The 12,612-nt window shown below is 36.0% G+C and overlaps 1 protein-coding gene across 9 annotated transcripts in view; it reads right to left on the bottom strand.

The window, feature by feature from the left end:
- Window positions 1–2,045: 2,045 nt before the first annotated feature.
- Window positions 2,046–12,612, bottom strand: part of NIPBL (NIPBL cohesin loading factor) — a 152,582-nt gene continuing 142,015 nt past the window's right edge. For 7 of the 9 annotated variants that reach the window (XM_014283282.3, XM_055698541.1, XM_055698546.1 and 4 more), the window contains 9 exons: window positions 10,246–10,419; window positions 9,467–9,657; window positions 8,561–8,668; window positions 7,073–7,273; window positions 6,506–6,652; window positions 4,835–5,130; window positions 4,345–4,519; window positions 3,617–3,802; window positions 2,046–3,050 (listed from right to left, as the gene is read on the bottom strand). In XM_014283282.3, coding sequence (XP_014138757.3) covers window positions 2,685–3,050; window positions 3,617–3,802; window positions 4,345–4,519; window positions 4,835–5,130; window positions 6,506–6,652; window positions 7,073–7,273; window positions 8,561–8,668; window positions 9,467–9,657; window positions 10,246–10,419 — 1,844 coding nt within the window. In that variant the 3' untranslated portion in view covers window positions 2,046–2,684. Of the gene's footprint in view, window positions 3,803–4,344; window positions 4,520–4,834; window positions 5,131–6,505; window positions 6,653–7,072; window positions 7,274–8,560; window positions 8,669–9,466; window positions 9,658–10,245; window positions 10,420–12,612 lie in introns of all 9 variants that reach the window. The other 2 variants (XM_055698542.1, XM_055698543.1) reach the window with 2 other exon arrangements.

The raw sequence follows: 12,612 nt of genomic DNA, 5'->3' as shown, positions 1-12,612 counted from the left end.
TGTTGCCAGTAATGTGGTTCATGTTGGTAAAACTGTGACCGCTACTCAGAGGCCAAGCACTGCACTGGCAACAGCTGCAACCTTGGACTTTCTACTGCATACAGCTAAAACCAAAAAGCCCATGGGACACACAGCTGATAGGAATTTTTTCCCCAAAAAAGGAACACTGCTACCTTTTTCTTTCATAGTAAATAATCCGAATGTTTGTGATACGCAGAACAAAACCAGATACTACTATGGTGGTACAGAGGGGAAAATTAATCTCTTAACTAGTGAGAAACTTACTCAATTTATTCAGTAATCTGTAATTAATTTTGTAAGGGTGTATTATAGCCAACAGAATTCATCATGGAGCATGTTTGCCCTTTGGCATATCACACAATATAGTAATGGTCCAAATCCCCTTAACTAAGACAACTCTAGACTTCAGGTTTCTATTGTTTAATTATAATTTCTTTCTGATAATTATATTTTAATAAATACCAAGCAAATAGAAATAAAAAAATCCTTCTTTGCTACTGCGAAAGCCACATGACCAGGAAACAATTTGTTTATGAACAAGGAAATATTTGTATTACCAATTAAAAATCAGATGCTTTAATATAAATAGCATCACAAATGGCTAACAGACTTTAGACTACATCTGTATGAAACTTTTTTTTATCATTTGGGAGTTTCCTTGTGAAGTATTTTCAACTCTTTCTAGTAGTTAACATGTGACAGGTCATACAAGCCCTCTATTCGGAAAGTATGAATTTCCCACTATAAAAGCTGCTCCTGGCCCTGAGAAATACAGTATTTCATTGTTTGATACAAAAAATTCCTGCTTCCAGAGCTGCAGAGGACTGACTTCTGCTATTTCTGTTTCTGCTTCTCCCTACTTTAACAATACCTATCTGAGCCTGAGAGGTGGCTTTTTGTACAGTGAAGAAAATGCCATGAACAGTGAAAACAAAAAGGTGCTAAAATATTTCTGTTCAGAAAAATCCCAGTGGTGAAACAGCAAAAAGGCATTTCCCACAGGAACAATTACTAACTAGATTCTGAGGAGTTATTAATAACTAGTTTAATGGGGGTTTTTTGTACATGAAAATATTTTGGAATACTGTTACTATTCCTCACAGACTGAATAATGTACTAGAATTCTGCAAGTTAGTTTCATAAAAACAGCCTCCTAACCATAAATTAAATTTGTAAAAGGAAAGAAACGTGATGAGAAAGATGTACTTATTAAGGAACACCTGTTTTAGATAAATACATTTGAAAACACAGCAGGGTTTAATAGTCCCCTAAAAAGTCTTGCTGTTCTAGATTTTTTTCTGTTTGCAAATCTGCTGCTTTTGTTACCCTCTAGGAAGGCAAACTGCTTATGAAAGGCTGTGGCAACACAGTTGAAGCAAATACTTCTGAAAGCTTTCAATAGCATTTTTTCAATTTACAAAATGTGAATACATCTTTCAATTAGTAAAAAAAATAGTCTAATATACAAACTTTTTTTTTTTAAGTTCATTTGTGAAGGAATGTAGCGTTATTACCCAGACTCATACCCATTCACTCCTCAGATACTGGTAGCTATCTCCTCTTGGCACAAACCTCTCTATACTAACCCAGAGAAATGCATACACGGCCAGTTAGCCCAAGCAGAATAGCCATTCAGCTTTCCCCAGATTTAAACTATCATAAATTACCATTTGAACAGCATTAGAAAGAAATTGAAGCATACAAGGAATAAACTATAGTTTCTTTTTATATCAAAATGTACTCTTGAAAATGTGTTTGGCACAGTGCTAAATCATATCGTTAATACTAAATATTGCAGGATACAATAAACCCCTGGAGTTAACTTGTGTTTACACCCTTTAAGGGATAAAAATAAAAAGATACCAATTATTCAGAAGTCAGCCTATACAAACTGTATAAACAATATTTTATGTCTTGTTTTGAAAACCACTGATATAGTAAATTTTACATAAAAAGACTGCAAAATAATATAAATGGATTTAAACAGATCTTTACAATAAGAAATTCAAATGGAAACAGACAAGTAACAAAGAGAAGTAAAAAAATTTATTGCAGTATTTGTTCCACCAGATTTGCTGGGGATCCCTTTTCTCGTATTATTTCAGGGTGACCTAATACATCAAAATCTACATTTACAAAAACTCCTCCTGCAGATAGGTCATAGATACTGCATGCTTTTTTTTTTTTTTTTCTTTTTTTTTTTTCTTTTCTTTCTTCAACAGAATAAATTATATATCCAGGAGATTCTGCCATTTTACAGCCTGGAAAAACAATGCTTCCCTGGAAACTGGGCTAAGCTAAAGAAAGCCATCCGCTGCTAGGTTAAACTCCAAGAACACTTTATTAAGAACATTAACAGACTAATTTCCAACATTCACTTGTTTATTTTTTTTAAACAGAAAGTTTTTTTTTCAAGATATAAACAATTTTTTTGTTAAACTATAATACAGTGGGAGTAAAAATGAACTGAGAAGTTTCTGCTGCACAACAGCGAAGGAAGCTCCCACAAAAATGTTTACCAAACATTTCCTTCTTTTTTCCCCGCGTCCCAGGTTCCATTCTTACTCTTCATTTAACTGATTTATTTTTTTTGCCAGAAAGTTGATATTTCAAGTTTTTCTGTTATTTCAATTCCTGTAAATTTGGCTGCATGTACAAATTCATTAGCTGGAAGTTCCATCCTTGGCGGCATACAGCGATCGTAAAGTCTGCACAACTTTATTAGTCAGCTTATTAGCACTCGTTAGAGCAATTTTTTTGTAAATAATGTCTGACTCTTTAATAGTGTCTACCCAAGGCACCAGTTTGCGGCCATCACGGCGCTTAGCCTCAGTCCAGGAGCCACTGTAGGAGCCTGCCATCCACTGAACACTGAAGCCATTGCTGGTTTTCTGTACTACTCTTGCAATTTGTGGTCGGTCTTTGTACTTTGGACAGCAAATAGCGATGACATCCATGACATCAACACTTTCATTCATCTGTGCTGCCAACTCCGTAGAGTCTGAATTTCGTTTTGACCTTCTCAATGACTAAAACATTGGGGGGAAAAAAGACCAAGTGTTACACAAAAGAACTTTAGTGAAATTATTGCTTTTATTGCTTTTAATCCCTTGACGCCGGGAGTTGGGATTTCCCGGCACACATTCCATTGCCGGCAATGAGACGCACCGCGACCGCCAGCGCCAAGGGGTTAACATATCCTTGTAAAACCACATACTCTTAATTTGTACCCGTGTCTTTATCTCTTATTGATATATAAAATTATATATACACATGAATCATAAAGCTACATAAAAACTTGGCAACAATAAAAAGGATAACACACAGTACATTCCAAAGAAAAATTAATAACTTTTTATACGGGATAGATCTCATTTTCTAGTTTGGTTTTTTTTTTTTTATTGTCTTTTCTGTTAAACTTTCTACAAAAGTTGTATAAACGGTTAAGTAGAGAATCTCTATCTACAAAATGCTTTCTTTCATGTGGATTACATTACTTGGTGTACATTTAATATAATAGACTGACATTTATAAGCACATAAAAATCGTTTTACGTAATACGCTGCGAAATACGTTGACTCCTCCTCCGCCTCACCCCTGAAGTGCCTCCTCCTCTATCCTCCCCATCACTTTCATCGTCCTCTGTCTCAGCTGCATTGTTTTTAGGGCTGCCTCCTCCAAGCAGCGAGGTAATTGCTTTGTTCCGAGCATTTGTGCTAGCTGACACCTCTCCATCTTCCTCCTCTTCATCAGGATCCAAATGTTCCATAAGGAGCTTGAACTATTAAAAAACCCAGATTAGTCCACACTGTAGCTTTGAAAATTGATAAAACAATGGTAAAACAAATGGCAGACAATTTCAAACTTGAACAGGTTATGTTTTGTTCTACAAACTTCTTACTTTTCTCTCTTTTTTTATTAGATATGTAAACGTTTTCTTTTCCCCTGTGCTTCCAAAATTGCAAGTTTTGTCTAACTGATATTTAGACACGGTGGCAGAGGGTACTGAGTAAATACACTAGGTCTAGTCTCTGATACTTGATACACAAGATGGGTACCAGCAATTAGAAAATACTCCATAAAGATAAAAAACCTTTAGCTGAAATTAATTTCCATTGTGTTTAAACTTACTAGAAGTCTTTGAAAGACAGTCCTGCTAAGCATCCTGAAAAGAAGTGATGAGTTATCAGTATATCATACAAACTTACCAGAAACGTAACATTTTGAAATGTTCATCCAATACATTAGCATCTACTTTCAAGTTCATAGTGCGTTACCTAGTTTGAAAGGATCACAGGTTTTCTGCAAGGTCACTTTACTTACATCTAAGTACTGTTTTACTATACTCCTCTTCACTTCTTCAGTGATCTTGGAATTAGCCATATCACTCCGCAGAAAATCTAGCGTTTGTTTTGGATGGAAATGCACTCCTGTCTTCCTGTTTATCGCTTTATCATAAACTTTTGCAGATTCAGATGGAGAATATTTCTGAATTTTACTGTGAAAAGAAAACAAAATGGAACAGCTTTTAAGGACAGTCCAAAGTAATTTCAAGGAAAGGCTTTTAAAATCTTCCACGCAAGTATATTTTATCATTCCATATACAATAGACATCCTGGTAGAAAATGAAGTATTTGCTTTTTCTAAGCTGAAGTTTCATTACATTCAACTTAACCATGTTTATGGGTTTTTTTCTTAAACAAAGCTATTGCTTAAACAACATTACAATCAACTTTCAACAAAACCTTCCAAACTTAATCCTTACAAAGAACCCACTAGAGAACAAGATGGCCTGTTATGTAAATATGCTTACCTATCAGAGAATCCACAGAGGTTCTTCAAATGCTGTTTCAGCATCAAAAGTAATAATATGCCTTGGGAGACATTTGCAAATTCAATCAAAGGAGCCGAGTTTTCTGGTAAACATTTCATCACAGCATTTATATCATTTTCTTCATCAGAATCTGAATCAGAGTCTACTCGTTTTCGTAACCTCCGAGGCTTAGAAGCTTCCTCCTCACTTTCACTCTCACTACCGCTGTTACTGTCACTCTCAGTCTCCTCATCCGATGAAGGTTTTCTTTCCTTTTTTTTGTCTTTCACCATAGACTGCAAGACAGAGAGGTTAAAACACATTCCAGAATTACAGTAAGTAATCATTACTGACTTAAATTAGCAAGAATTCCTTGAACAATGTTATCAAATTATGACTTGATATTAAAAATTAAAATTATTTATGGCAAAAAGATGCTGAAAAATTGATCCAAAGGCCACATTTTTTGCAAGGTGGGTACAGAAGGAGCTGAAGCAACAAGTACTCCACTGGCATGTTATTCTTAAGAGACTGCTCAAGTTCATTAACAGTGACAGAAAAACGCAGTAGAAGGCCAAACACCGTAACTCAGGAAGAAAATTCTGGTTTAGTTTCACCTGGATATCATTTCGGTGTGTCACAGTTTTCCACATGCGCTCTGGTACAGACTAGTCCATGTTGGTTTTAATCCTTAAAATTCTATGATACTAATTACACTGCTGACCAGAGAAACCCTCAAGTGATCATACACAGCATTAATAACGATCAGTTTACTACTTGGAGAGCTACAGATTTTCACATGTGCGTTATTACGACACATGGTATGATTTTTCATAACACAGAACTCAAAACGGTCCTAAACAGGATCTCATTCTTTCTGTGCTGGGTGCTACGTGCTGGGCCTCAGTCTGTAGAATATACTGTCTCCTTCTAGCAGATTAAAAATTGCCTTTGGTAGGATGAGAATTCAAAGCAGTGTACTTTCCAGGCATCAACTCTGACTTGCACTTGTCAGATTGGAGATTTTAGAAACAGGTTTGCTGCCTGACAGTTTCCACTGTCTACTGTTAAAACTGTCCAGAAAATGAAGACACTGAAGTCTTTAACCAGCAGAGGCCTTTGCTTTTCGTACATAGACGTGTATTGCCACAACAACAGATATTATACCATGATTCAGGATCTTACATGCTGCCTTAAGAAAAGACACACTGTGCACTTTTTTTTTGCAATAAACAACAAAAGTATGTCAGGTGATACACATGCAACTGCCATCAGCTACCGGACAACAAAATAAACAGCCAACTGGATTTTATTATTAAAATTACACAAACAACAATGAACTACTATTTCATGATGATTTTGGATTCATGTGCTTCCAGATGTATGTAATTAATTATTATTCAGCCAGACCAGGGAACGACACAGGTTTGATCTCAAAATTCATCATTCTTTTTTAATAATGCAAGCAGCAATACAAGGGAAGTTTTTCACTAGTGTCTACCAGATGCAGGCCAGAACAGAAGGGGTTGCTTGTATTTAACTACTGGTTACAAAGTAATGCTACTGGTCTGCATCATATTTATGGTTCTATATTCACTGAAAAATTGCCCAAATTACAGAGAAGCTTATATTATAGTGGCAACATATATACCAACATATAAATGCACATACCTCTTTAAATGACTGTAGTAGGTTGCTACCAGAAACTGATAGTGTAATGTCTATATGATGCATTATAAACAGTGGCTCTTCCTGCGTTTGATAAGGAAAACAGGCTAGATTGTCTGCTATGTACAAGAGCATATTCACCTCTGTTTTCTGGAAGTTAAAAAAAAAAAAAAGGTACATCTAAATACACATACAAATATCTTAGATTTATACACTTATCCTGTGTTCCTAACAGCCTAGAGCAAAAAGACGATCACAAATTTTACTCTACATACCCCTCCAAGCCCACTCTGAACAACATGTATATTTTCAAAATTTATTCATACCTGAAGATACATTATTTCTGATCAGTCCAAACTGGGTATAGAAAGGTACGGAATGATGGAAAAGTAACAAATGCATTCTATTAAATAGGAAGTATTTACATACTCACATTACAAAGCAAAACAAGTACACTAGGGAAATAAAGCTATCAATAACTGATTCACAAAAATACATTGTAAAAGGAGAATTGAAGCTTGTAATGCTGTATTTTAATTTATTTTTAAATGAAGGAAATGTGATGCTTACTGCAGTGTCATCAAAGAGGTTGAGTAAAGAAATTAGAAATGCTCGTCTGTGTTGACGGTTCCCTCGGATCATGGAGTATAGGTGTGAACACAATGCACTGGATGATTCATCATGTCTGAAACCTCTTACAGGATCTTTTGGGCAGGTATTAATTGCCTGTTGTACTTGGTAAGACATCTTCATACCAGCCACTGCTTTCATCTGAAACAGAGATGTATTTATTTTTATTTAAACCATTGCTTTCAAAGCAGTAAAACTTACTCCTTTTAAATGGATGCTTATCCGAAGTTTAACTTCTAATTATGCACTGAGGCAATACTTACTACCTTTTGAGTTGGCAAATGGATTAGAACAGAACTTGTGGCAGAGATCAGAATGTCTGGTGAACTGCTTTTACTGTAAATGCTATTAGACACGTGCAGCTAATCTATTTATGTACTACAGCCAGGTATTCCAATTCTAACAATTTTCAACACTGAGATGTTTTCAAACATGAAAATATTTTACCAAAGGTATATGCTTCTCTTGTAGTTAAACCAACAACGGAGTCTGTATAACAGGACTAATGGGGTGGGGTTTTTTGCATTTAGCCTGTAATTTCCAGCTGATTTTTACTTACTTCAAGTCTCCTGCTCTACTTTCACAACAAACTGAATCTCTAGTTAGGCTGCACATACAACTCTCCTCATACCACCTCTGCTGCTGTTCAGCAAAGTTGTCTCTTCATCTATACACTGTCATAAATCCCATCTGCCTACATAGCAAAATTCATTTCCTAGCCTTCACCTCCAGGATTAGGCATCTGTTTGGATGCTATCAACAGCACAATGCTCCAAGTGCAGTGGAATACAAGCAGATATGAGAAGTTGCACATCGTATTACACACACTGAACCTAGGCTGGGGCCTTCTGAAAAAAGGGAAGAGGGTGTTGCAGCTCAGTTTCAGATCTTAAGCAGAGCTACTGGCACTATGCCACAACTGCACGAGTCCTCACTCAGCCCTCAGATTTTCCTTCCAGCAAGAACCCTCAGATCTAAACAGCTTCCTATGCTTCTTCTGCTTTGATTACAATTTATAAACCCTTGATACCTTAACATTCTAATACATACACACTAAGGACTTCTATTTTTACAAGGTGTTTTCTCCTAGTCCACTGACAAAAGGAAAATCACTGCTATGCATTATGGAACTGCTTATGTCTTAGCAAATGAATGCTCTGAAAGTGTTATTAGTGAGGAAAATATGCTCATGAATTATAAACTAAAGGAAATTCTGGACTAGAAGAGACACTTCAGATTATTATATCCTTTCTATTTATAATAACAGAAATCTCCAAACAGGGGAAAGAGTCAAGATCATCTTTACAACTGTTTATAATTATAGTTGGTTACCTTATACTCCCTTTCTGTAATGAAGGCATATTCAAGGTCTTAAACCACTACAGAATGTAACAGTACTTTGTAAAATCTTAAATTAGAGTTACTTACATGAATGAATCCAGCATATTTTTTGTCTATTTCCACCAACTGCTGGTCAGCTTTGTTTCGCATAGAGGGCTCTGGATCTGTGCCCATAGCAATTAAGTACGGCACACACTTGAAAAACAAACAAAATGATTACTCATAGTCATCGTGCCTCCTCTGTCCAAGTCTTGGTTCTCCTACCACACTATTGTTCTTGTTATACTGACTACTGCAGAAACTAGAATAGGAAGCTCTATGTAACTTACTACCTGACTACTTTTTGCAAGAAAATAGTACAAAATACGCACGAGACCAGCATTATAAATGAGAGAAGTTATGTGAGGTTTCAGGTAGTAATTCCCTTTCTCTCAAACTCTAAAAGTCAATTTACACTACAAAAAATACCATTAAAAAAAAAAAACCACAAAAAACCCCCAGCCACCACCACTTATGAGCGAACATGCACAATAGCTGCAGTATAAAAAATAATTGTAAAACCATTACATAAGCAAAGAATAATGGAGATGATGACTGAAGTTCTGACATTGACTGGGGAATTCCATAGTACTTGGAGGGCATGGGGACTGAGGTGAAGGCAAGCTGACACATTTTCCAGGATAAAGAATCAAATGAGGAAAACAACTTGGCATTCACCTGAAATTTGTAACAGGAATACACCCCAATGTACATTTGTACTTGCTCTTTAGGCACTGGCTAGGCTTTTACATCTTGATCCAAAACTAGAAAACACAGCATTTGGAATCTCACTGGCTAAACAACATAAAACAGATATCAAAATATGCTTTCTGTAAAGGCCCATTGTTACAATAAGGTATTACAGTAACTCAGCTGAAAGAGTAAACTGGAAATTTATGTTGTAAGTGTGAAAACCTCAATAACAAAAAATCCCATCATAGAAGCCTACCATACCTGAACAGGATGGATGAGACCCTGGTTTAACGTCAGTGCAATGACATTTAGAGCAAAGTGGCGTACACTGGACTGGGTATGAAAGAAAGCCTCAAGGACCTGTTTGAGATATAGCTGCATGATGGAACTACTCATCCCTGAGGAAATATCACCCATTTCTTTCAGGTCTTCCTGTTTTGCTACTTTTTTCCCTGTAAAAAGGACAAAAGCAACAACACACTCACCACAGTATAATCATTTACTTTGCCTTTACTTGATACATGTTTATCTTTAAGCTTTACAATACACACACATTTCAGCCAACTTAGAATGGGTTTATAATCTCATCAAACATACAACAACAGTCTGATGGCAAATACACATTAAAAAAATAAAGAGACATGACTTTAGTTGAAGTCTTGTTCCTTAATAAAGTTTTTTTCATTTTAAAATTTTCTAATGTTGTATTTATTATTTTCTATGTCCAAATTAACCTCAGAGGAGATTTTGGCAAAAGGTATTACTACCATCATTACAGCAATTACATATTCTGGATTGCTTCCAGGATTTACACATCTTGATAGTAAATAGTATACCTATGATGTGTATCTATACACCTATACATATAACAAATTATGTATATTAGAATATCTTAGAAATATCTTAGAAAATTACTCTAAGATACTTTGGGTACAATATTACTGATCTGGTAACAAACTTCAGTGACTCATTCATATATATAGTATTGTATGCAAGAGTGGCGTTTTGCACGCTTCATTAGCACAGAACTCCATACTTACAGTCTCTGTCTGCCTGCTGCATACGTGTATCTTCCTCCTGCAAGTAGGTCTGGAGGTTTTTTAAAACCTGGATTTTTAAGTTTACTGAACAGTTCTTATCTGAAAGAATGCTGTTGTACAGAGTCTTCACTTCCTGTTCGAACATTAAGCTTGGGTGTTGTATAAATGCAAATCCTAAGGGTGGAAAAAAGAGGAAATGTTCCACATAATTATTATCTAGAAACTGTATTTCTGCTTTTTAAGACCACCTTCAAAATACAATTGTCTCCTCCCAACAGCATAACTTTTTCTAGTACAAACAATATTTTCTGTATGGACACCATCCATAGCTTACAGGGAGTTCTGTTAGCCATGACAGCTCTATTAGCCACAACTGGTGGATAAAGTGGGATGTCGACCCAGGACAGCGGCACTAAGAAGAGTAGTTGCACAGGTCTGGAAGCATGTCCAGTGTAGTGGTCTGCATCTGAATGACTACAAGCTTTCACAAGAACAAGGGAGGAACATAACTAGAAATTACCTGTTGTTTTGCTAATACATTTGGAGATGAACATTCTGCTGAAACTGTGAAGAGTTATTCATATGGAGGCAGTGCAAATGTGGAAAAAATATAAATACCACAAGTATTTAAAAATAAAATTTTAAAAGAAAGAACCTAACAGTGAACACAGTAAAATTTATACCTCTTGCTGTCATTATTCATATACCTATCAAGATCCTCTCTTGAAAACTCAAGTGTTTTCAAGACTACAACTGTTGGAAGATACGCACTATAGAACTGTTTTTAGCTGCAGCCTTGCCCTCGTCAAGAAACTTGTGCTTAGTCTATGTTTCATAGAAATTTCTCTACACTAATGACAGTACATACCATTTTAGATCATGCAGACAGATATGGAAGTAATGTTGACAAACCTTTACAAAGCATCATACAAAAACCAGTAATGGAAACATAAGATCCCAATTTAAATTTACTTCGAAGTTTAACTACTTGATTTTCTATATTTTTTAAATCTGTTCAAGAGGAAACAGCAAATATATATTTTATGACCACAGGAAAGTAAGAATCTGAACACACAGAAAACATATGAACATAAAAGAAGAATGGGGGGGAAAAATGAAAGCAAATAAAACTATGCAAAAGCAATGTATGAAAACAGCTGCAACAAAGGGAAGACTGAATCAAGTTTTTCAAACTGGCTCCATACACACCGAAAAGACAATGCAGGGAAAACCTGAGTTCAGGTCAAGACCTCCGTGTGTTTAAAATCTTATTTCAGTCTCAAAACAAGAAGCAGAGAGAAGCAGGTGAGGTGTGTGGAAAGAGTTGAAAAAGAATGATGATGGTCTTTGGAATAGGTGATATAATTGTGCACTCTATACAGGTGTATATTGATTATAACTTGACCACCTCTGACCAAGTCCAACCCATTTCTTAAGGTTAATTTTAAAGACAAAAAGCACGTGCATGTATGTGTGACAACTTATAACACTTATTTTCATTCATTCATTCACTTAGAAGTGTCTAAAACACCAGTATTCTTGGAAATTCTTATTCTTCCATTCCCTGTTAGTGGTGAAGAAATCTTACTTCGTGTTCAGAATTTGTCACTGGAGATGAAAAAAGGCACCTGCTCTGTTCTTTTAAGGACTGCACATCATCTTGGGGTTGCCCTCACACCACTTCTCTTCATACCTTTGTTTTCATTCTGTTGAGAGTCTTAAGAGTAAGCACTGAACTTGGCTGAGTAAGACAGTATGTGTTAGATACTTACAAGTTTAGCTAAATTCACTAACAAAATTTTATAACCTCAACCTGCCTTGCAAATACATATCTGGAAAAGAAGTACAACCATGATCATTAAGCTTACGTTTAAGCTTAATACCTCAACAGCAGCTACACGTCCCAAAGCTAAGGCTAAAACTGTTGGGTATCCTTACTGAAATAACACACTACTAATTGCCAATAGGAAGTACACACTCTTCACATTACACCTTCACTGTGTATAAATGTTGAATTAACTTGCTAGTCCTTTTGCTGCACACAAACTTGGAATAGTTTTGACAACTTTGCTCAATTACCATCTTGTAAGGTGGGACTTTGCACTGCCTACCACATCTCTATACATCCAACAGCTACCCTCAAAATGGAATCACTACTTAGATGAGATCAATACATCACTGAAAATAGTTGTCTATTAGAGACTGATATGCTTACAGGCAGAGAAACAAAAAATCTGAAGAATGCCTACTGACAACCATCCCCATTTTCCCCTCTTCCCCCAAACCGATCTCAGATCACACTATAATTCAGCAACATTTTTGGTGAATGCAACGTTCTCCAATGTCTCCAGCTTCCACAAGCAAAGC

This window comes from Falco cherrug, chromosome Z (assembly GCF_023634085.1).
Source record: "Falco cherrug isolate bFalChe1 chromosome Z, bFalChe1.pri, whole genome shotgun sequence".
Classification (NCBI taxonomy): domain Eukaryota; kingdom Metazoa; phylum Chordata; class Aves; order Falconiformes; family Falconidae; genus Falco; species Falco cherrug.
The sequence above is the reverse complement of the archived record's forward strand: the minus strand, read 5'-3'. Positions and strand labels throughout refer to the sequence as shown.